The sequence below is a fragment of the Podarcis bocagei genome, assembly GCF_964188305.1.
Source record: "Podarcis bocagei genome assembly, chromosome: 9".
Classification (NCBI taxonomy): domain Eukaryota; kingdom Metazoa; phylum Chordata; class Lepidosauria; order Squamata; family Lacertidae; genus Podarcis; species Podarcis bocagei.
The window spans coordinates 49,610,500-49,635,171 of record NC_138134.1 but is presented as its reverse complement, the minus strand read 5'-3'; the positions used below and the strand labels follow the sequence as shown (position 1 = coordinate 49,635,171).

General features: G+C 40.5%; 1 protein-coding gene across 1 annotated transcript in view; it reads left to right on the top strand.

Moving 5' to 3' along the window:
- The window catches only part of FAT4 (FAT atypical cadherin 4), a 142,603-nt gene that overhangs the window by 51,538 nt on the left and 66,393 nt on the right, over nt 1–24,672 (top strand). Inside the window, exons 2-3 of the mRNA XM_081208011.1 lie at nt 19,175–19,306; nt 23,168–23,429. Of these exons, the coding sequence (XP_081064137.1) occupies nt 19,175–19,306; nt 23,168–23,429 (394 nt within the window). The remainder of the gene's footprint in view (nt 1–19,174; nt 19,307–23,167; nt 23,430–24,672) is intronic.

Below are 24,672 nucleotides of genomic sequence, written 5' to 3'. Positions count from 1 at the left end.
ATAATAAATTTCACCAAAATCTTTAGGAGGGGATTGTTACTGTTTTCATTTTCCTCCTTGGTTGTTGTTTTTTTTAAGTACTCTGTGCCACTTGTGGCCGTATGGTGTGTTGTGAAAGGTTAATCACACTCTGCTCAAGTTCCATTCTGGATTACGCTACCTTTTAGATTTAACAATACAAGTGAAAACTAGGCATTTAGCATAATGCGTGGATTGGTTCTGTGTTTGGGATATCCGGATGTAAACCTGTCTTGAATGGTATGCCCAGTCTACCTTTTTTTGTGTACGAATTTCCCCTTATAAATTGGCCTTTAGCATATATATTTTCTGTGGAATGCTAAGGGAATGTTTAGAATTTTCTGTGCCCTGAAGAGGCCATTCAGATTGCAGGAGATTCCATTGTTTAATAAAGTATTCCCTCTTGCATTTAAAATCATAGACTATAAAATACATAAATACCACAACTAGAGGCACAGCATAGTTTTTTTTTCTACAACATTTATTAACATGATGCAGACCATGCAAGTTCTGGCAGTCTAGAATGGAGAACTGTATTGTTTCCTTCTTGCCACCATCATTAATTTTGACAGATCTGAGTAGTTTGCATTTTTGCACTCGCATGTTTTGATTAACCTTCCCCCCCCCTCTTTGCTTCGGAGGTCTTGCTCAGCAAAAGTGAGCTTATAAGACACTTTGTGTAATGTGAGAAGAAGGCCATTGATGCAATTGGATTCATTTAGAATTTACAATGGTCTAACACAATATATTTCAGTATTAATATAATGTACAGATTTTTCTTTTCTTTGCAGCTTTTGCTAGTCTCTCAAGTTACCAAAGTCACTTCCTATCTGTAAGCACTTCATGCAGAACTAGAATACTAAGCACACTATTTTACAGGTTAGTTTCTAGGAATAGTCAGTGGTTGGACATTTTGGCAAGCTGAAAATAAAATAAAATAGTTCACTGTTAAGTATGTAGGGTTATGAGCTGTACCACAGTCTGAAATAGCACACTGATTAATGCAACAGTGATACTCATTTTTTCTCATAGATGGAAATCAGGGGAATATTTTACCAAACACCACCAATGGATTAAACATTGAAATTCTTGCACTGATTGACATAACTGCAATTTAAAACAACACAAACATCTCAGTTAGAAATAATGCAATGAATTATCAATACAGCAGTAATCTTGACAACTTCACTTATTTCTGTTTGCTTACTCTCTAATCCTCATTTTTCTAATGATGTTTCACTTAGCATTGTTTCTCAGCTTTGCACATAGGATATGCATTGCCATAAACCCGATTCAAGAAACCCAATCTTGCACTCCCAGCTCACATTTCTCAGCTGCCACTAACAGCAAACATACTGACCTTCCTTCGAATGGCAGCACCCTGCTTCTAGTTACAGTTCAACCGCATTTCCAGGGTTTGTTTTCCTATTTTAATCTCATCAGACTCCTGCCCTCAGTTCTTTGCATCTCAAGCAGTTCCAGCTCACAAACATCTTCATTTGGCCCCTCTCTGATGCCCCCGTGGGCATGCTTCTCATTCTCCTTCCTGTTTCATCCTAGTCATATTTCATTTCAGGTTTTTTAGCCTCTCACTGTTCTGAAATATTTTTTTGTGTATTTTCCACAAATTTGCAAGTCTCTCATGCCAGAACTACACGCTCATGGTTGTGGTGTTTTGTTTTTAAATAGATGCTGAATTTGTCCAATTGCATAATTCTGCACACTTCCCAGTTAGTATATTGTAGACAACAAAAGAAGATGGAGGCCTTGAGAGGTATTATGAAATAGCTAGTTTTTAGTGTCAGGGAGGTTCTAAGATACCGTGGTACCTCTCAGGATGAGAACAGAAATCGTGCTCCGGTGGCACGGCGGCAGCAGGAGGCCCCATTAGCTAAAGTGGTGCTTCAGGTTAAGAACAGTTTCAGGTTAAGAATGGCCCTCCGGAATGAATTAAGTACTTAACTCGAGGTACCACTGTACTGGCTATGTGTTTTTAAAACACTGTTTGCTACAGAACCAATTAGAGCCATTAGTGCAGTGGTTTAGTTTCAGTCCCACTTCCCAAAAGTAGCAATGGAAGGTATGATTAGCAATGGAAGGCAATTGACGGTATGATACACAACTTCAGTCTCAATCTTCAGTAATCATGCAAAGGTTCATGCCTCTTCATTGACGTGCATGGAAAAAAAAATAGGGAAATGAAGTAGAAGTGGTGTCAGTTCATGCAATGTGGTATGGCTAACAACCACTGCTTGCACAAATATAGGTATGTATCACATCACACAAAGAACTGCTGAGGTGGACAAAGCTATTCATTTCAATTCTTTTGGCACTGCCAACATTCATACCCTGTTCAACATTTCCAATTCATGTACTGCACAAGCCTTACTTCCTTTATCATCTATGTAGTATTTGTGCAAGCTCATTAGATGTCTCATGAAGACTCAGTGGAGCTTCTCTGGTTGAAACAAAAAATAGTCCTGGGATGCTGTGGTCTTGTTTCTGGTATTCTTTCACTTTAATTCTGGACACTTAAAGCTTTCCTTGGTAGCCTAATAAAATGTTTGGTTACTTGCAGTTTCAGATGGCTAGATATTGGCAAACTGTGCCAATTTAATTAGAGGAAGATTTCCTGGTTATCTCACTTACTGATACATAGCCTGCCCCATATACAACAGGATCAGAAAATATTTTATTATTATTATTATTATTATTATTATTATTATTATTATTATTATTATTATTATTTTAGTATTTGTACCCCTCCCATCTGGCTGGGTTTCCCCAGCCACTCTGGGCGGCTCACAACAGATCACTAAAAACAGAATAAAACTGTCTATTGGGATCAGGTGAGTCCCTCCCCCCTTCCTGCTAGATCATCACTCCTTATTCTCCTTGGTTTCACAGTCAATCCGTTCTGCTTCTTAGAGCACCTAGGATGTGGTTCAAAAGATGTTAACTTAGAAACACTGTTGAATTCAGAGGGATTCTCCCAGGAGCACAAGTAGTTTGCAACATTCTTAATTGCCACTGTGAACTTTATAGATCAGAAATTATTATGGGTTTAGGCTTCAGTCAAGCATGCTTGAGGATAGAAAAACCAGCAGGTGCTCTGCTGTTTTTTACCCTGAAGTCTTTTGAAGATACAAATGGCTTCATTCATTTTTTCCCCTCGCTGTATGGCTTTTGTCTGGTTTTGCTAACAAGGCAAAGAACTCCTACTGTGAAGCTATGTAGTAAAGGTGTTAGCATCAGTCACAGCCAACTTTATAAAGAATTTCGAAGCACTAAACGGGAGAGTTTTGTAGGTTGCTTCTCCCACTTAAAGAATATTATATGTATTTATAATACATATTTCAGTTTAGAGTAAACAAGATTAGTTTAGCAGCAGTTAAAATAAAATGCTACCAATCCCTAATAATTGGTACGTGCTAACTGAATTTAAATCAAACCAATCTTTGCTTTTCAGTCATCTTATGAAGATGACAAATGCCCTTGTCATTTGCCACTTACCTGCAGTTTTATTCAGACTCTAATTGACTTACTGAGAAAGAGGATTTCCTGATTGAATGGCTATTAGCTTCCTAAGAACAGGAAATAAATGCAAGTATTTATTTTGATTAAATTAAAAATTCTACTTTGTTCTTTAAACATTTTAACTTTTTTAATGTAGTATTTGAAAACATTTCCATACAGTTGTTGATATAATTATGATCATATATAACATTTTAAAATCCTTTTTCTTTCCCCCAAATTTATCTTCTTAATAGTTTATTCATATTTACTGAAGCAGATTAATGGTACAGACTCAGCAACAGACATAGAGTCACAGCAGCGTCAAAGCTCAGAACAAATAATAGGAACAGTGGGACTGGCAGGACCATAAGCAAAAATCCAAGTTTAAGGAGTCCAAGAAACAAGGCAAGGAGTTCAGAACAGCATAGAAGCAACAGAGTTTTCCCAATGAGTTGACACACCCATTCACCAAGCTTGTAAAGGTGAGGCGAGGCGAGCTTACTTGCAAGGCTGCTGTGCCTTGTGGGAATGTTAAGTATGCAGATTAAGGAGGATGGGTCTGTTTCAATGGTGGAAACACCATCTGGTCCTGAGCGGTTCAGCTGTTATTCCCCCTTCTGACTCTGGGTCCCCCACCCCCAGCAGTTGGTTGAAGCCCACTCTTGACTCCACTGATGTTCTCCTGTTCCTGGGAAGGAAGAGAAAAGGCCAGATTCCTGCCTCCCAATCCAGAGCTCCTGGCTTATGGGAGAGGGGAGTACCTGCCTCTTCTAGTCTCTCTTTCCTGGTCTCAGCTCTTTCCCAATTTCATCCTCCTCTCCCCACTCTTTGCCTATCACAGCCTGGCATGGATTGTGGAGATATTCCTGGAGTTCATTCTTGAAATGTGGGTGGTGTCCAGAAAGCTTATAGTATCTCAGTCTCTAAGGCAGGCATCTATTGCATTGCCTTTTTAAAAAAATAAATAAAAAAGGATATGGAAGTTGAACTAGGTTTATACTTGAAATGCAGGATGATGCTCTCCTTAACATGCTCACTAGTTCTCATTTCATTGTTTCAGCCTTCAAATGCTTCATCCAACCAATTAATTTTTCATCATTCTTCTTTGGTTACAATCCTTGTTTTCCTTCAGAGGTTGACACTGATGAAATTTGTTACTGCTCTACGACGATATCTGCAAAAATCATTAGTGGATATTATATTTCACTGTTAGGATGTCATTTTTACATAATAAGTTTGCTCTGGAAATGAATGGTATGCAAAAAAGGAGAACTAAGCAGTTTCACTGTTTTGCCATGGTCTCCAGAGTGATTAAGTAATGTTGAAGATTTGGAGATTTTGATGGGAATCTAAAATAAAAATAAAAATCTATAAATTAACTCAGATGCTAGCCATATCTCTTTATGATTTAATTGCTCTATTACGGACAATTTTATAGCCTCTACCTTAGTAAGTGAACTTTCAGCACATTCTTCTTGCCATTAATAGGTACCATACAAAGTTACAAAGTTCTTAGCATGTGTTGTCACAGGGTAGTGTGGAAGAAAATCCTTCTAAGCTAGCAAGGGAGTTGGGTATCCTTTTCCTTCCCTCCCTCCCCCCCTCCCTCTCTCCCTCTCCCTGCCCCAACTGATTGGTGGTTTAGTGCTTAAGATCATTGGTGGCTTGAGATCCACCAATGGGTTGTGGCCAGATTCAAGCTGGATCACAACAGAAGTGCTAGTACTATACATATATGTGGTAAAACAAAATAAGAAATGGGTGCCCAAATTCATGTGTGCTTCTACCTGGACACTCAATTCCAGCTCCGAGGGCCTCCTGGGGGTTCCCTCACTGTGAGAAACGAAGTTAGAGGGAACCAGGCAGAGGGCCTTCTTGGTGGTGGCACCTGCCCTGTGGAATGCCCTCCCATCAGATGTCAAGGAAATAAACAACTATCTGACTTTTAGAAGACATCTGAAGGCAGCCCTGTTTAGGGAATTTTTTAATGTTTGATGTTTTATTCCAGACATAGGCCCTCCAGATGTTTGAGACTACAATTCCCATCATCCCTAGCTAACAGGACCAGTGGTCAGGGATGATGGGAATTGCAGTCCCAAACATCTGAAGGGCCAGAGTTTGCCTATGCCTGCTTTATTTTGTTTTTAATCTGTTGAGAGCCACCCATAGTGTCTGGGGAAACCCAGCTGGATGGGCGGGGTATAAATAATAATAAAAAATATTATTATTATAACAGGGGCTCCTTGGTTTGAAGAGGTTGAAGAAACCTGGTTTAGGTATTTACTCCTCACTGTCCTTTTATGGTCTTTAACAGGAGCTTTTCAGTCCTCTGAGGTTAGGCTACTTTCGAAATCTCTTTTCATCTCTCTCTTCCTTCTGTTAGCCCCCAAAATGATTCATCTGCAAAGTCCAAAACTGCTTTGGATGCCTTTCCCAGAGATAGCCTTGAATCAAGGAAGTGGTCTTCCTTTTTATTCCATGGTTGAAAATGCAATCCTAAGCCACTCTAGCTACCCTCTGCTTCTACTGTAATTGGTGTAGAGAAGAGAGGTGTTGACATTTTGCAGATAGTGTTTCAGTTGTGAAGACAATAATAAAGTAACCAGCAAAGACTTATCCTACAAACTCAGCCGCCTCATTCTGCATCTTGCAATGATATCTGGCCTTTGCTAGGGATTCTGATTATTACTGGGTTTGGGGGGGGGGAAACACTGAATTTTCTTTGTTGGGGCTATTTTTACATCTGTTTAGAAGCCCAGTGCTTGCAGAGGAAATGCAATTCATTACATGTTCCCCCTAAATGTTTACATTAGAGTTTTAATGTAACTCAGTGACTATTTGCAAGCATTTTGCCAAAAGGCTTCCCCTCTGTATTTGTTAGTGTCATTCTAAGTAGGAGAGGTTTGAAATATGATATTAATTTGTGCTGCACCCCATTGCTACTAGCTGCTACCTGGGATAATTGCTGGTCACCCTGTTCATTTGGTTGGTATGGGTCTGTGTGTTAATGATAAATCAGACTACTTCCAATATCTGGAAAACAGAACAAATATATAATTTTTTCCTATTCTTTTTCAAAATGCAATTGAAAATGTGAATAATCTGTAAATGGCTTTTCTTGATTTCTGATGTGGCTATTGTTCTATTGGCTTTGGCACTTGTCACTCCCTTTTCTTATTTCCAGTTCTATTGGGTTTGCTTCTTTAGAGAAAACAGCAACAATTGACTGCTGGGTGTACAGATTTTACACAAGGAAAGTAGTGGTGAAGAACACAGGTTGAAGACACTTCAGGATGTATAAAAGGTACACTGAAGTGCCTGGGTCTATCAGCACTGCATCACTCTCCATGGAATGCCCCTGCAATTGCTGATGGGGGCTTCTGAATAACAACACATGACCCCGTTGTTAAAGCATCTGTACTGGCTGCTACAGCCAGGCCAGGTTCAAGACCCTTGCATTAATTTTCAAAGCCCTGAATAGCTTAGGTCCAGGGTATCTCAGGAACTGCCAAAATCCTTCTATCTCAGCTCAGTCACTGAGATCATCTGTGGAAATGTCACTCACTGGCCATTGCTTGAGGCTCATTTGACAGTAGCAAGTAATAGAGCTTTAATGTCATCAATCCAGCCCTGTGGAATAATACTCTGCCAATAGAAATTCAGTAGGCTTCTTCTGTTTCAACTGCTGAAAACCTTTCTGTTCTGTCAGGTTTATGTGAGCAGTTCAGAATACCTCTTTCCACAACGATTACCTAATTTCTTATTTAAACTTTTTAAAATATGCTTTTTATTGTAACCTTTTTATATGGTTTTTATTGTATGGTTTGTATAGTTGCTGTGAACCACTTTGGTATTTTTTTTGTTGTGAGTTAGCAGTATTTTCCATAAATAAAATAAATCAGCGCAAGTGATCATGCAACACTGCATACTTCTAGAGCTAGATAAAGATGTTTGTGAGCAAAGTCTAATGTTCAGCATTAAGGAGGGGGACGATGACACTGGATGGTATTCAGAGTGTCCCTTCTGCAAAGGAAAGGGCTTCTTCCATTTGTGGAAGGGACAGTTGGAAAGGAGAGCTGATTTTGGCCAATTCCCCCTTCTACCTGCAGATCCCTGCATCATCTCTCTAATTGTTCTAGAAGGTTCCTCAATTTTCTGGAACAGTTTTTCAGAAGCTTGTGCAAATGAAAGAAGGAATCATTGAAAATAGTCTGCATCCTTTCTCCAGTGTGAGTGCTTGTGAGTTGAGATAGAATCGGCTCAAATGAATTCTGGGCACCAATCTGTGTATGTGTGCTTGCAGATCAGATTTTGCAGTACAAACCACCCCAGCCTCTTGCTATAATGAACATCAGTTTGTGAAATTGGTCTTTTTGGGGGAGGCAGGAGGTGTAACAAGAACCCCACGTGCACAGAAGGTGTTTTGGAAAAGCAGGAATATCCATGTCACTCGGTGGACTTTTTGTTGATATCCCATACTATGGAAAGCAGAGTCAAAAACTGCATGGAAAGAGAAGGCTTCTTTAAAAGGAAAAGCCTGTAAATATGCAAGAAACCATTTTGAAAAAGTATCTCTGTTAAACACTAGAAAGGTCATCCTGGTCAATCTGTTTCATCTGTTTCTTTTCACATCCATTATTGTAAATCTTTAGGAAGCACTTCAGAAGTGTGTAATGGAAATAACAGAGGAGAAAGGTTCTTTATAGAGGTGTTACAGTAAGAAGATGAGGGGTAGGGACAGAGAGAGAGAGAGGTTCTGATGATTCACATCTTGTGTAATGTGGACTCTATAGTCTATCAACTGAGTCCAGTGATATACATACGCAAAAGGAACATTTCCTATGGTTTTGACAGCTACCTAGCTTGATAAGATTAATCTAAAATAAATTCTTTTCTGGTCTCAATCTAACAGGTACCACTGAATGCACCAATAGTATGAAGTGACACCTATAAATCTAATTGCTCATTTATAAATTTACTGTTGGTGACATTTCTGCCCTTAAACTGCAACCTGGCTTCTCCCCCACCTAGAATGGTAATATGCATGCCTCTGAAATCCATATATTATTAAACAGTGATACATCTCATTTAGTTAAACATAAAGTTGTAAACTATATAATTCCCAAATGTATAAAATTCCAGTATTTTATTCTTAATGTATCCTATGAAAAGGTGCTTGCCAAGCATTTGTATCAGCCTGGCAGATGGCTAAAACAGATTTTAATGACTGAAGGTAATGCTAGCTGCAGAAAGTTTAATGCAGGCTTAAAGAAAAATCACCAGACTTTTCCGAAGGGAATGACACACTGTCTGTAAGACTAAAGTTCTGAGGCCCGGGTTATTCAGGTGTAAAGTGTAAAATTCACATGGGGATCCTCCTCCCCATTCTGTCCTGTGTTCAGTTAGTAGGGAAGCAAAAACCATTCATATATAACACCCTGAGGCACATCGAGGCATGCAGATCCTATGTAGCACCGATTTCACCACTTGGTAAAATTACCCTTAGGAAGAAACTGCAAGCTACTGAGACCAAGTTCACAAGGACATCCTGTGAATGGTGACCACTGGAAAGCCACTTGAAATGGATGTGTATGTTGGCTCTCTGCCCTGGGTGAGTTGGTCATACTCAGACATCACCGCACACAAAACCATTTTTATTTTATTTTTTATGTAGCACCGCAAACCACATCAAATGTAGACTTACAAGAGAAATACAGACCACTGTCAATTGGGACTGGGTCACCACTCAAGATTAGAACAAGTCAAAAACTGAGGGCACCGACCTAGGAGGTCTAGAAGATGAAAATTGCCTTCAGAATCCACATTTGCTAGTATGCTGTAAAATATGAAGTGTCAACTTCATGGGTAGGCAAACTAAGGCCTGGGGGCTAGGTCCGGCCCCATCACCTTCTAAATCCAGCCTGCGGATGGTCTGGGAATTAGCATGTTTTTTTCATGAGTAGAATGTGTCTTTTTATTTAAAATGCATCTCTGGGTTATTTGTGGTGTCTGCCTTGTGTTTTTACATGAGTAGAATGTGTGCTTTTATTTAAAATGCATCTCTGGGTTATTTGTGGGGCATAGGAATTTGTTCATTTTTTCCCCAAAAATATAGTCTGGCCCCCCACAAGGTCTGAGGGACAGTGGACGGGCCCGCTGCTGAAAAAGTTTGCTGACCTCTGGTACTTGCTTAGAGTGTCTGAGTTGTTTTACTTATACAGATCACTACTCCCACCTTAATCATCACTGAAAGAATGGGAAAATTGACTTGACACAAGATCACTCTGAAATCAGTCCAGAATCACTATCATTTCCTGGTCTTGTACTAGCTTTTACAAACACATATCTCCACTATGGATTGAAGGCTGAAGAAAGTCGCCTGAACTGTAACTATGAGATCAATTTCTCTTTCTCCACACTCCTAAGGTTTCGACAGGATTCTTCCACCTCTTCCATCCTGCATTTCCAGTCCTAGGTGTAGCTGCTCTCATCATGCCTTGAGAGTGTGAGTAAGTGTGTTGTGTGTTTGTACAACTGTGAGGTTGAGAGAATCAGGCCTCATCTGCACTATTTATTTAAAGCAGCATCATAAAACTGTCATGGCTCCCCCCAGAGAATTATGGGAACTGTAGTTTGTTAAGGCTGCTGATTCTCTAGGCGGCTTTACAGTCAATCCCTCTTCCAAGGGAACTCTGGAAACTGTAGCTCTGCAGGAAGAATAAGGGTATCCCAACAACTCTCAGCACACTTAAAGTACAGTTCCCAGGATGCTTTGTGGGGGGGGAGCAAGCTATGACTGTTTCAAGTGGTATGATACTGCTTCAAATGTATAGTGCAGATAGGGATGGAGAGAGTAAGTGTGTTGTGTGCCTGCATATGTCGTTGCATGTGTGTAAATTTGTGAGGGAATGTGTGTAAATAGTCACACCCACATTGATACAGTGGTGCCTTGGGTTACAGATGCTTCAGGTTACAGATGCTTCAGGTTACAGACTCCGCTAACCCAGGTATAGAACCTCAGGTTAAGAACTTTGCTTCAGGATGAGAACAGAAATCATGCAGTGCCGGTGCAGCGGCAGCAGGAGGCCCCTTTAGCTAAAGTAGTCTTCAGGTTAAGAACAGTTTCAGGTTAAGAACGGACCTCCAGAATGAATTAAGTTCTTAACCCGAGGTACCACTGTATTTGGCTCTTGGAAGGGTGCCTGTCACTGCAGCCCTCAGTTCTCCTTCATCAAAAAAGTTGCTATCCCTATCTTAAAAAGTCAGCAAATGAGTTTAACAATTACTTAAGCTGTAATAGTTTCAAGGAATGCTAAACAGGGCTATATGATTTCCTTTGAATTTGGGTGACTAGAAAGGGGGAATGACTTATTCAGTTCCAGCTTTTCAAGCAGCATGGCAAACACACAAAGCACGACTCTTTATTATGTCACCACACACTCAGTGGGCTTTCGAAGGCATTTCTGTGTCAAGAGGAGAGCTAACCACTTCTTGTCCACACTACTGGGCTGTTCTTGCAATTCTTGGCCGACTGCCCAGTTTGTCTGTCATTCATCCTGTGTTTTTTTTCTTCGCCTTTGACAAGGAGTACTCTCAGGCCCCAGGAACACATGCCTCTGACTGCTAGGTGATACGTAGTGATTAATAGAAATAATCATCTTAATTTGTGAAATAAAATCAATTGCCCTATACATGCAGAAGCCCCAGACAAGATGTATGCGGAAAACTTCTCTGCATTGCTGGCTCTTATGAAACTGGGACAGCACTCAAGATTTATGTTTTGCCTTCCCCTTCCAGGCTTGCCCTGGAGTGGCTTAACTCGACACCCCAATAAATCTTTGCACAAACTGATTTGACAGAATATTTAGACTTATAAATGAGTTTGTTTCAATCAGGGGAGCCAGGCTGGGAAACACAAAGTGCATCTTTGTTTGGGAATTCGAGGCAGGAAGTATACATTGGGACAGAGGGCCTTGGATCAATCCATGGCTCTAGTGTTTATTTCATTAGACAATGTATCAGAATTCTCTTTAGCATGCCTGAAAATGTACAGAGGGTGTGTTAGGATTAAGTGGTGCAAATAGTGGTATCTAAGTGACTGACTATGTATACAGTAATGTTTATTCATCTGTTTCCGTGCAGTTTGAAAGGGATAAAATTTATCAGGCACATGCATTTCTTCACCCACTAATAATTTTGTTTCCCATGCCACAGCAGTTAATGAATGTTTTTTTTGGTGTGATGGATTTTTACGCAAGGAGATAAAGCACTACAGTCTTTACTAAAAATAGTACTTGCCTGCCATCCATTCCCATGTACAAATAACAGTGGAACTGTTAGTATGCCCCTTCCTAAGCACACTTTGTAAGAATTTGCTTTCAACTCCTTTTTCCTGCTCTTTCACTGTGGTAGGACATGACAAGTCACAGTTTGGCCAAGTGTGCTCTAAGGTTTTACATCAGAACTGGAGAACCAATTACCGTGAGTGTTTTTGACTGGCAGAAATGTGCCACTGAACTCCCATTAGGCCTCTTGCTTTCCTGGATGAAAGACAGACTGTGTGAGTGTGTGCAGAAAATAGCCTACTGTACAATGATAAAAGTTATATTCATTGCTTGGCCCGCCTTTGCCTCTAGCCCTGCCTCCTGCTGGCACACGGCCCTCAGAAGGTGGCCCAGAAGGGAATATGGCCCTCAAGCTTAAGAAGAATTGTCACCTCTAATGTAGGAGAAGGTGTCCCTCTAGGTCCTTTGACATGAAGCCATTGAGAGCTCAGATAAGCACAAGTACTTTGAATTGAATTTGGAAATGTGCCAGCAGCCAATGCAGTTGTTTCAGAAATGGCAGATATATTCCCTTTGGCTGGTCCCTGCTGTATTTAGACTAACTGAAATTTTGGGGAAGTTTTCAAAGGCAGTCCCACTATGAAGATAGACATTCCCAGAGTGTTAATTTGTTGCAAGAAAAACAACAATGAAGAATCTTGTGGCACCTTTTTGTAAATTAATTATGGCATTTGCTTCTGTGGCCTAGAGTCCATCAGAGGCATGTTGTTATTTTGTGTGTGTGTGTGTTGATCACAGTTTATAATTCACTTCCAACAAACCATGCACATATATTTGTAAACTAAGGATGGCATTTCATTCAGCTATTGAGCTGGACTCAGCTTTCGTTGACTAATTTGTTAGTTTTGAAAGATGTCACGATACTCCTTGTTGAGATGTTGTTTGTGCTGGTGAAAAGAATGACTTGAGATGTGATTAGTTTCTTTGGGGCAAAAGAGAAGCTTATTTGAATATCTTATGGGATGTGACAGATTAATGTACGTGGTGAGGAAGAGAGCAAAAGAATTCTAAAAATCAGTTGCCCACCATCACACTAGTTTCCTCTGTGTTTTATTTTTAACGAAATGGTAGTGTGCAAATAAATATAAATATGGAATAAGGCATCTGGTGGCCTCTTTCTTCTTAGATCATATTCCTTCCGTAGCTCTCTGATGGGATATATGCACAAGGACACAGTGGTTAGTAGAAAGGATTATCAAATAGATGCTTGCCTTGCCAATGCAAACTATAATTGCCACATATAAGCTGGCTCAGCATTTTTGTGGCCTGCCTGTTTCCTTTCTTTTGCTAGGCAGTTAAAAAGATGTTGGAGGAAAAGAGTAGAAACAATGCTTTTTTTCCTAAGGAGAGGATCTTTTCACCCTAAAATACTTGCCGATTAGAAAAGAAATAAATCATTTTTAAATTGTTGTTGTCGTTTAGTCATGTCCGACTCTTCATGACCCCATGGACCAGAGCACACCAGGCACTCCTGTCTTCCACTGCCTCCCGCAGTTTGGTCAAACTCATGCTGGTAGCTTCGAGAACACTGTCCAACCATCTAGTCCTCTGTCGTCCCCTTCTCCTTGTGCCCTCCATCTTTCCCAACATCAGGGTCTTTTCCAGGGAGTCTTCTCTTCTCATGAGATAGCCAAAGTATTGGAGTCTCAGTTTCAGGATCTGTCCTTCCAGTGAGCAATCAGGGCTGATTTCCTTCAGAATGGATAGGTTTGATCTTCTTGCAGTCCATGGGACTTTCAAGAGTCTCCTCCAGCACCATAATTCAAAAGCATCAATTCTTCGGCGATCAGCCTTCTTGTAGCCCTGTTCTTCTATTGCAGCATAAACAACAAAGAGTCTTGTGTCATATTAAAGAATAACAGCAGAACCTTTTGTAGACTGCAGACCATCTCATGAGATGCATGAAGTGTTCTCCTGAATTGCAAGCTTATATATTGCAGACACATGGTTGAAATTACTAACAGTAAGGTCGGAGGCAAACAAAATGCAGCAAAAATACAGGCAGTGATAACTGTGGTCATTCACAATGGAGTTGTTGATAACACAGACATCCTGGCATTGGTAAGTCAATAAACAAATACAGAGTGAGATAAAACCCTTTGTCTTGCTTTGTTCTGTAAGTGATAGCATTGAACTTCTTGATGTAATTCAACATATTTCAGGCTCCTTTTGAGGTTCCTGTGTTCCAGCATAGCCACCTTAAGGTCAGCCACAGAGTGGCCAGGGAGACAGAAATGTTCCCTCACTGCTTTTTTGAATAGTGCCATTTCTGATGTCTGATTGGTGTCCATTTATTCTTTTGCATGGAGATTGGCCAGTTTGCCTTATGTAGAAAGGCATTGCTGGCAGATAATGTCTTATATCTCATTGGAAGATAGGCAAAAGCACAAACCCCATATGTTGTTTTACGTCCTGTAATAGTGTTGCCAGGATAGGCATGAGGAGAAGTTGACATCTGCCTTTGCTGCAGCGTCTAGTCTTTGTGTCTGTATCTCTGTTATTTGACCATGTGTTGCTGGCCAATAGCTGTTTTGGGTTGGGAGGTTGTCAATAAGCAAGAACAGTCCTACCACCTAAGGCCTGGGATAGGAAAGTGTCATTATTCAGACTGAGCTGTTGATTGTTGATGATATAGGTGTCAGTAGTTTCAGCTGTATGTGACAAGGGCTCTGTCATTTTTCCTCTTCCACATCTCAGACTATTACTGAGTACTAACCTGGCCTTGCTGGTCTTTCCCCTCAGCAAACTAAAATGCTAGAGCAATTGCAGTTCAACACACTAAAATACAAGAATAATAGCAATTCATTATTTGAAGTCCCATTCCAAATATATCAATTAACAATACACACTAATAAATGGGGGGGGGGTGTCTTAACTGCAGGGAGTCCTACTTCTTCACGCACTGTGCACACCTTTAAATTCCCCACTGTGTGGTTGCTGTGTGTTTTCTAGGGCCACAAACACTACAACACAGTTTTGTTAGTTGCCAACAGGCCCCCAAAATTGACAGCTTTACAGTTAAAACAGGCACGTGCAGGAGTGTAAATCCGAGGAGGAAAAAAGGTTGTGTCATTGTGGAAAAGAAAACAATAATGTGTGTTTTCTGGAAAAACAGAGGGATGCCATTTATATTCTTGAAAGATGGATTACGTTAGTGTCGTCAAAATTTAATGACTATTTTGTATGTTCTGTAATTCAGGGGTCTTAGGCTTCTTTGTGTTGTCTGAGAAGGTAACACAACCCTCACATTAATATTTTGCAGTGTTTTAATGTTGGATGCCGAGTGCTAAAATATCTTCAACAAACATCCAAAAAATGAAGCCATTCACATCTTTAAATTTTGTTTTGTTTTGTTTTCAAATAAACTTGCCATATTCCTGAGTTTAAGTTGGGACTTCAGCAGGTAATATTACTGTTGTATTTTATGGAGTACACAGAGTTTTCAGAATAACTTACACAACCATCTTGCTATTTCTTCCTTCCCTTCCTTTTCATCATTCCAAATGCTAGTTACAAAGCCTCTCTTTCCATTAATCCTCTGTGTGCTTCGTGAATTTTCAGCATTTGTTCTCCCTGGTAACACAGCATCTTATGCAGGTTGCACAGCTACCTTAAAACAATAGCTAGATAGATGTTTACAAAGGACAGCTGCCAGTTGCACATTGTGAATTTGGGTTCTGGTGGTAAAATGTCAGCTTGTAGCTGAAACACAAGCTGTGTGTGATATATATGGTATTAATAAATAAACTGCAGAGCTTCGCAGCTGCAGTACCTTGAAACAGGATCTGGTGAAATGTAATAGGTTTGGTAGCACGACTGCTTGCTCTAGCTGTGCTCGTTTAAGGGCCAAAACTTGATTGGCAGCTGTGGCATATAGCAGTCATTCATCTTTGTTTTTCTAATGACCTTAGAATGGTTGTTGTCGATGTGTTAAAATTAATTATTACAACGCTGCAGCGTTTTTCTTCTCTCCCCGCCCCCCCCCCCCCCGTCCACCCTCAGGAAACCTCTTGGGCGGTTTAATTCTTTGAAAATTAAACTCTTAAGCTGTTTAATTCTAGAGTTTGTGCTTGGGATGCTGTATCAGCAATGTGTATGCTAATTCTTATGTTCAGAAGCTTTAAAATGCAGCTACAGAAAACTCCAGGTGCAAATTTGGCATAGAAGGGACAGACTTGAGGAGACCATGATTTACATCTTTGTAATTAGTTCGTGCTCAGTTCATTTACTCTCAGAGAAAGGGATTTTCCATGCCTTCTTCTAAAACGTATAAGTCCCAGATGATACCATTAAAAGGTCCTTTGTGGAATTGGCATCTGGAAGGCTTTGTTTTGTGATGGGGTTGGGTAGAGAGGGAGAGGGTTGAGCTGCAGGTGAACTAGGAATGTGAACAGCCAGTAGGAAGTGCTGCTATTGAGCAGTTGGTAGAGGTGCAAGGAAATGTGTATATGCATAACACAAATAAGGGAGTGTCTATTAATATGTACCTCAAAATTGAGTTGATGCCCAGTGGTATCACCCTACATGTGTATGCAAAGGTAAAGGTAAAGGGACCCTTGACCATTAGGTCCAGTCGTGACTGACTCTGGGGTTGCGGTGCTCATCTCTCTTTATTGACCGAGGGAGCCAGCGTACAGCTTCCAGGTCATGTGCCCAGCATGACTAAGCCACTTCTGGTGAACCAGAGCAGCACACGGAAACGCCGTTTACCTTCCTGTCAGAGCGGTACCTATTTATCTACTTGCACTTGGACGTGCTTTCGAACTGCTAGGTTGGCAGGAGCAGGGACCGAACAACGGGAGCTCATCCCGTCGCGGGGATTCGAACCGCTGACCTTCTGATCGGCAAGTCCTAGGCTCTGTGGTTTAACCCACAGCACCACCCGCATCCCATGTGTATCTAGGCCATACATATTTGGTATCATAGCTTCTATCATGGGAAGGTACAACCTGAGTGAGATACAACATGGGCCAAGTGAGTTCCAGCAGCTCAGCTCCACACACGTACCTCTGAGGCCCTTCGTGGGAGCTGTTGGCAACTGCCAACCAGAGAAGGTCTACCTCCATCACCAGCTGAGTGAGTTGAAGCTGCTTGGCCCTGTTCAGAAGTGATCCAGCAGACTCTGCTGCCTTGTAGGCACAGGCTGAAGGGTGACACCAGGGAAGACCAAGGGTGAAAAAAGGAAATGCCACCTGAATTATCCTGGCACCAGAGGAACACCATAATTTCTGTTACAGATAGGTAGCCATGTTGGTCTGCCATAGTAACCAACTAAGTTAGTTCTTGGTATGAGCTTTCGTGTGCATGCACACTTCTTCAGATACATGCACACGAAAGCTCATACCAAGAACTAACTTAGTTGGTCTTTAAGGTGCTACTGGAAAGAATTTTTTTATTTTGACCATGATTTCTGTTATTGATTTTTATTATGTGAATCTTTTGTAAGCCACTTTGAAAGCTTCTCAGGGCTATAAAGCAGGTTATAAGCATTCAAGCTAAACAACCAAAACATAAACAGGTGGGGGATTTATAAAATCCTACTTCCTGCCTTCATATATTTTGATATATAGCACATCCGTGCCATACATTTAAAGCATCGTCATATGACTTTAAACAGTTTTGGCCCCTCCCAAAGAACCATGGAGACTGTAGTTTGTTAAGGGTGCTGAGATTTATTCGGAGACCCCTATTCCCACCATAGAGTGACTGGATGGCAGGAGAGATATTGATTATTAAACTACTCTGTCAAATGTATGAGGGGAATACACTTAACAACTCTCAGCACTTCCCAGGATTCTTTGTGGAAACCATGAGCCATAAATTTCAAAGTTGCATAATAGTGCTTTAATTGTATAGTTTGTATAGTTTAATTGTATAGTTTGCATTATATTAGAGAAGAGTTCGGGCAAGCATCACATAATTTATTTTCCCACTGAGCTTCTTTCTATTCATTAAATTCTTACTACCCTCATTTGGTTGAGATTTGATTTAAATTCTCCATTTCAAAAAATATATATGCCAAAATGTGTTGGATTTTGGCTTTCCTGATCAAAGAAGCTGGGTATTGTAATGCATTGTCATATCCCCCAAAGAGTGGGAGATATGCAAATTTGTTGGATGAACAACACAAGTTTCAAAAAGATATTTGTGCTGGTTTTTATACTTGGATTATTTCCATCCATGTTTCTGAAACCAGAAATCTCTTGTCAATAGTGATGAAGTGGGTTGCTGAAGTACAATGACGTTTCTGTCTGTCAATCCGCTTATCTCTTTTGACTTTTAAGTTGCCCCTCGCTCTTCCCACCCCCACCCCTTTTCCAGCCCTGCTAAACAATCAGCTATCTAATGTTTGCTGAAGGCAGCTCTGCCCCCCAACTATGCCATTATCTCCTTGGTGGTCTTCACGTTTTGGTGACCACTTATTGGTCCAGGCCTTCTGGGAATCCTTTGCTTTCACTATAGATAGAAACCATCTGTTGGCTGTCTTTTCTTTATTGGGAGATTATTAGTATGTGTCTACCTAGCAGTGGAACTCTAAGCTCTTGGCTTTTTAAACGCAGCATCGGCAAGCCCCTGAGAACTAAACAATCTTGCTTACACAGGAGAAGGAGTAAACAGCTTTGGCAAATAATTTCAGACGCTGCCATTAGTGTTTGTAAAAGATATAAACAGAACTTGTGAAAAATAAAATGTGTTTGGGTTTAAGCATGGAAAGGGAGAGGGGGAGATCCAGAGAGATGTTACAACAACTTGCTTCCAATATTGACTTAAAAAAACAACAACAACCCTAATTCTCTCATACAAAGAAGGGCAAATCAGATCTCTTTTTTAATGCTAAAAGTTGCACTCTTTCTTTCTGGCTGTTGGACATGCCAATATGTAAACATTTCAGGGAGAATTTTACACCACCTCATCTTTATGTCAAGCAGCATTTAATGGTTGAATGATCCCGTGCCCCGGGTTTTGGCAGCTATCCTCCGGGGTCCAACTTTTAGGGATTACATTGACAGTCAGTCAGTGGACCATGTCCAACGTAAACTAGACTAGGACCATTTAAAATCAGTTACTATCAACAAGTCAAATTAGCTTTATGTAGGTTACAGGCTTTTTCTCGGAAGATTTCAAAACAATGTGGAATTTTAACCATCACGGGACTTTTTCTCTCATTTGTGTTTTCAGAAAAGTCCCTGAAACATCAGATTGCGCACTGCTTACCTGATTCAATGTAAAGTTAAGCAACTTGCACTACTTATATTTAATAAATGAATCACGAGCTTTCCCCCTTTCCTTCCTAGGTGGAAATAACTCTTCAGGATGTCAATGACAACCCGCCAGTGTTCCCTACAGATATGCTTGATCTGACTGTAGAAGAAAATATCGGAGATGGTTCTAAAATAATGCAGCTGACAGCTATGGATGCTGACGAGGTAGGATCTTATTGCTTCTTTGAAGGGTAGCAGGACACTTCTGTCACAACAATGTTGCTAGGCATAGATTTCCAGCCTTGTGTCTACTCCACCCACTGATTTTTGCCTGGAAGACGGTGGCGTGGAGTGGAAAAATGCAAGTGTTTCATTTTTTTCTGTGGGTTGAGACTGCCCATTCTATCCCTGCGCTCCTGATTCCAGGACTTTTCGGAACCACATGTGGTCTCTTGTTCTCAGAGACTCCCCTAGTGGGGACCTTACTTAAATTAATTTGATTGCCCTCATCCATCACAGGACATCACTTGCTTTGCTTTATTTAACATACAATGTTTTCTCTCCTGTGTGTCTGTCCTCTACTTCCTATTTTCTAGTCTCTCGTCTTGCCTATCTTTCATCCATCCCCTCTCTTCCTTTTGTACAGTTTCCTTTCCTGTTTACCTGCTCCTTCTTTCTGCTGGGAGATGGTTCAAACTCTCCCACATGACAGCCTTTTAACAGTTGCCAGATGCCCCCTCCATCTTCTCAACATGTGGTACACCTGAACAGCTCCTCTTCTGGTCCCAAGAGAGCCAGTGTGGTGTAGTGGTTAAGAGCAGTAGACTCGTAATCTGGTGAACCAGGTTCGTGTCTCCGCTCCTCCACATGCAGCTGCTGGGTGACCTTGGGCTAGTCACACTTCTTTGAAGTCTCTCAGCCCCACTCACCTCACAGAGTGTTTGTTGTGGGGGAGGAAGGGAAAGGAGAATGTTAGCCGCTTTGAGACTCCTTAGGGTATTGATAAAGCGGGATATCAAATCCAAACTCTTCTTCTACATACTGGGGGACGCACAGAGACCAACCCCACTTGCCACAGCCCCCTCAAATAGATTCATGACATTTTGCAGAAATGTGTGAGGTGGCAGATTCCTAAGCACTGGAGAGCCACATGGAGGGTTTAAGGCACCATCCACCACTGTACACATTTCTTCCTTTTCTCTGTGTCTGCCTTGCATGGCATGATTTTATTTATTTATATCTCTTGCCCTCTTCAGACATTGTCCCCTCATGTTCTTTTTTGACACAGGATCTGAGTGCTGCATCTTGATGTTCATACCAGTAGCTTGACCACCTATAGTGCACATACATTCGTTTGCAATAAGGTTTCCACATGTCCCAGAGTTCCAAATCGTATGGAAATCTTCATGCGTCCAGCTGTATCTGTGAAAGCTATGTCACAGCAGTCATTTATGTTAATTGCATAGTCACCAGTGGCAGGGCTAGCCAGCATGTCCAAAGTTGAGTAATTTGACAGTTATTAATGCCTGAAGGATGTTTCTGTCACTGTGCCTATCTCCAAGAAAGCCTCTAAGCTTCAGTAGAGTGTTAGAAATCCGTGACATACAAAAACCTCTACATGAAATCTGTAGTGACATGTTTTAAAAAGTGTGCATGCCAAATGACGAGACTAGGTTAAGGCTTCTTTGAAACCCATTGCCTAAACGTGTAAAAGAGTGTTTCATACGACAGAATTTGATTGCTGCATTTGGCTAATATTCAGCTTAATGGGATCAAGGTGGTCACTATTTTGCAATCTGCACAGAAGGTGTAACATTTTCTTTAGTGCCATGGGATGAATATTAATGATAGCTATGATATCTCACAGCACAGTACTACTGTACTTCAAAAGTGTTGACAGGAAATTTCTAGATTTTCTTCTTACTTGCCTAATTTATAGGATTTGCTCCTTACCCACAGCAGCAGTTATGGTAGAAGAGTCTATAGCTGAGGCACATTGTTGTAAAAATGAAGTATCACACTAAGATGATAAAGAATGTAACACTTGAGTAATATAAGATTATTATTGAAAGAATCTGTTCAAACATTTTAATTATACTTTTATGGGTAAGTGTTCTACACACTGCACAGACATTGAGTGTGAAACTAATACTGTGGAATGTATCCCCTGAGTAGGCAAGGAAGTAAGACTACAGTGAATTTTTTTTCACAGAAATGTGGAGGCAAAATAAGGGAAAATGTAGAAAATGTTACATAGCCACACATCCAGTTACATTGGTCAACATAACACAGTCAATCACAGTAAAAACTAGATGCACTATCTCACTCTGATGAGGCTTGATGATGTCATCACATTGACAAATCTGCTTGACTACATGGCTTTGAAGTCCGTTCAGAGTGAGAGCAGTGCTCCCTGCTATACCATTGAACAGATAAACATTTTGTTTGTTTTCATAGTCTTGTGAATCACCAGAATGAGGAAGTGTGTTTTGCAAGACAATGTTCAGTATGAAACACAACCCTCCGCTTCATATCAGCCATCCCAAAAAGTTCATATGGGTATACGATTTCCTCAAGACTTAGCTCAGCTCTGACCTGTCCTACCCCAGCTAGGCTCCAGGTTCCCCCAAAAGCAAGCTGCAGCTATAGTATCATCATCATCATCATCATCATCATCATCATCATCACTTTTAATTTGTATACCGTCTTCCTAATTAATAATACCCAAGGTGGTTTACAAGCTGAAGAAACAAAGAATGTACACCATATAACAATCTAATCCAATACAAAAATGTGATAATAAAACATAACTTTAAAATAGGCAACTTATATCAAATAAAGTAATATTCAACAATCCATTAGAATAGTACTGTGGTACCTCAGGTTACATACGCTTCAGGTTACAGACTCCGCTAACCCAGAAATAGTGCTTCAGGTTAAGAACTTTGCTTCAGGTTGAGAACAGAAATCATGCTTCGGCGGCACGGCGGCAGCAGGAGGCCCCATTAGCTAAAGTGGTCTTCAGGTTAAGAACACTTTCAGGTTAAGAACGGACCTCCGGAACGAATTAAGTACTTAACCTGAGGTACTACTGTATAGACTAATATTAAATACCAGCATATAAAAATTAAACAAAAATACACTCTTAACAATTATAATAAAAAAATTCTAAACTATAATCAGTAAAACAACGGCAAGTCACAGTGCATAAAATAATACAATGCAAATTGAGAAGCAGAGACTGGAGGATGGGGCAGTGCAGGTGGAAGAAAGCCTTGCCTGATGAAGTCTCTCCCCTCACAGTTTTTCCTTAAACCAGCATCTCTTAACCAGGTGCTATAGTGGAGTAGGGGTGAAGAACTGGATCCCCCATTCCCACAGGATGGGTAAGAAGGGCTGCCCACCGGCCAGTCCCCTGACAACACAACATCACATGGCCTATTTTTGCAGAGTGCTGGGTACAGAAGGGGCACAGCAGTATCTTTCTCTTTTATATGATCAGTACCAGTGCAAGTAAATACATCAGGAATGACAGATTTGTGCAAAAAAATGTTTATTTGGCAAGGGAATCTTTTCTGTCGGGGAGCCTCGAGGAACATTATAGGGAGATTCCAATCTTAGCTCTTTGTACTCTAACTTTTCTTTTTACTTTTTAATATAAAAGTGATATGGTCAGCTCATCATTCCAAATCCATGGTTTACTTACTTACTTGAAAATTTATTTAAAATTTGTAATCAAATTCTTAGAATCAGCGCAAAAGTTTACTGTTAATTTGGATGAAAAATATAATTTTTCATGGAGAGCCAGTGTGGTGTAGTGGTTAAGAGCGGTAGTCTCGTAATCTGGGGAACCGGGTTCGCTTCCCCGCTCCTCCACATGCAGCTGCTGGGTGACCTTGGGCCAGTCACACTTCTCTGAAGTCTCTCAGCCCCACTCACCTCGCAGAGTGTTTGTTGTGGGGGAGGAAGGGAAAGGAGAATGTTAGCCGCTTTGAGACTCCTTAAAGGGAGTGAAAGGCGGGATATCAAATCCAAACTCTTCTTCTTCTTCTTAATGCACTTTGACCTTTTCTTGTCACTGTTTAGGGTGCAAATGCTCTGGTAACTTACACCATCATCAGTGGTGCAGACGACAGCTTCCATATCGATCCAGAATCGGGAGAATTGATAGCCACCAAGCGTTTGGACCGAGAACGCCGTTCTAAATATTCTCTGCTAGTTCGTGCTGATGATGGCCTGCAGTCTTCAGATATGAGAATAAACATTACTATTAGTGATGTTAATGATCATATACCCAAGTTCTCCAAACCTTGCTATTCCTTTGACATACCAGAAGATACCACTCCAGGTGAATAGTAGATGTCATTACTGTCCTTATCATTCCTGCTTCCTTGTGCTTTTAACAGCTGTAATAACTCAGACTTCTTTGGAAATATTATGTTCTTGTGCGGATTCAGCAAATTTAATACCAGTTAAATAACGAACAACATTAAAAGGGCCAGGTATCTAGGCTTCACTGATTTGTCCATCAATTCTCTGCTTATGTTTTTGTTTACTGCACACTATGGACTCGCTGCCCTTGTCCCATAAAACTCTTAAATTGCTACTACAATTACTACAATTTGAAGTTGTCACTCTCAGAAGAGATAGGCAAATATATGCACATTATTGTCCAAAAGTTAGCTTGAACTAGCCCAGCTCTCTTTCTTCCAGGCTTGTACAGGTGGAGGAGCGAGAATAAGTTCACTAGATTCTCTCTGTTTCTTTAAAAAAAAAATCATTCTTTGACTGGCATAAGAACAGATTTTAGAATGAGTGAAAACACATGCGATATCTGAAGCACTATATAATATTCTGTTTCAAGTATGATGAGAAATTCAAAACCAGCAAGTGTAGTGATTAGCTGCTAACCATTTAAAATATCTCGCTACGTATCAGGAGCTCTTGACACACCTATGCATAAGAGGCTGCGAAAGGAGGTCACGTTATCTCTTTGAAAAAGTTATAAATGTGAAATTATACTCTCAGAGGTCTATGAGGAAATAAGATAGTACACCATATTGAAACATGGTCGTTCCTTAAAGGAGTTTTACTGGACTTACCTTGAACACCATTTTTCCATTAAGAACATAACTGTATCATGCTTTTTTCCAAGGAGGAAAAAAAAAGTTCAACTTCAGTTAAAATTTTGCTGGGCAGAAATTTTGGTTTGAATATATATTCAATGGCTTTGTTCTCGCATAACACTAAACTATGGATTAGTAAAACATTACCCTTCCAAATCTACAGTTCTATGATTCTTTGACATAGTATGGGTTGCTGGCAATGAACAAACTATAGTTAAGCTGCTGCACAGAGTTCACAAATCACACCAAGGCTTAATGTGCTGTGTGAACCTTGCCTAGTGGTTTAACAAGGATTTGTTTCCTACCAGCAAACCACAAACTGAAACAATGGTTAGTTGTTGGCTACAAACCATGGTTTGACATTATGTGTGATATCAGCACTGTTCCTTAACCATGGTTTGTTTCACCAGCCCAGCCCAGAAGCTCACCAAACTAAAAAAATCTATGAGGCAAGAGCAGCTGGAA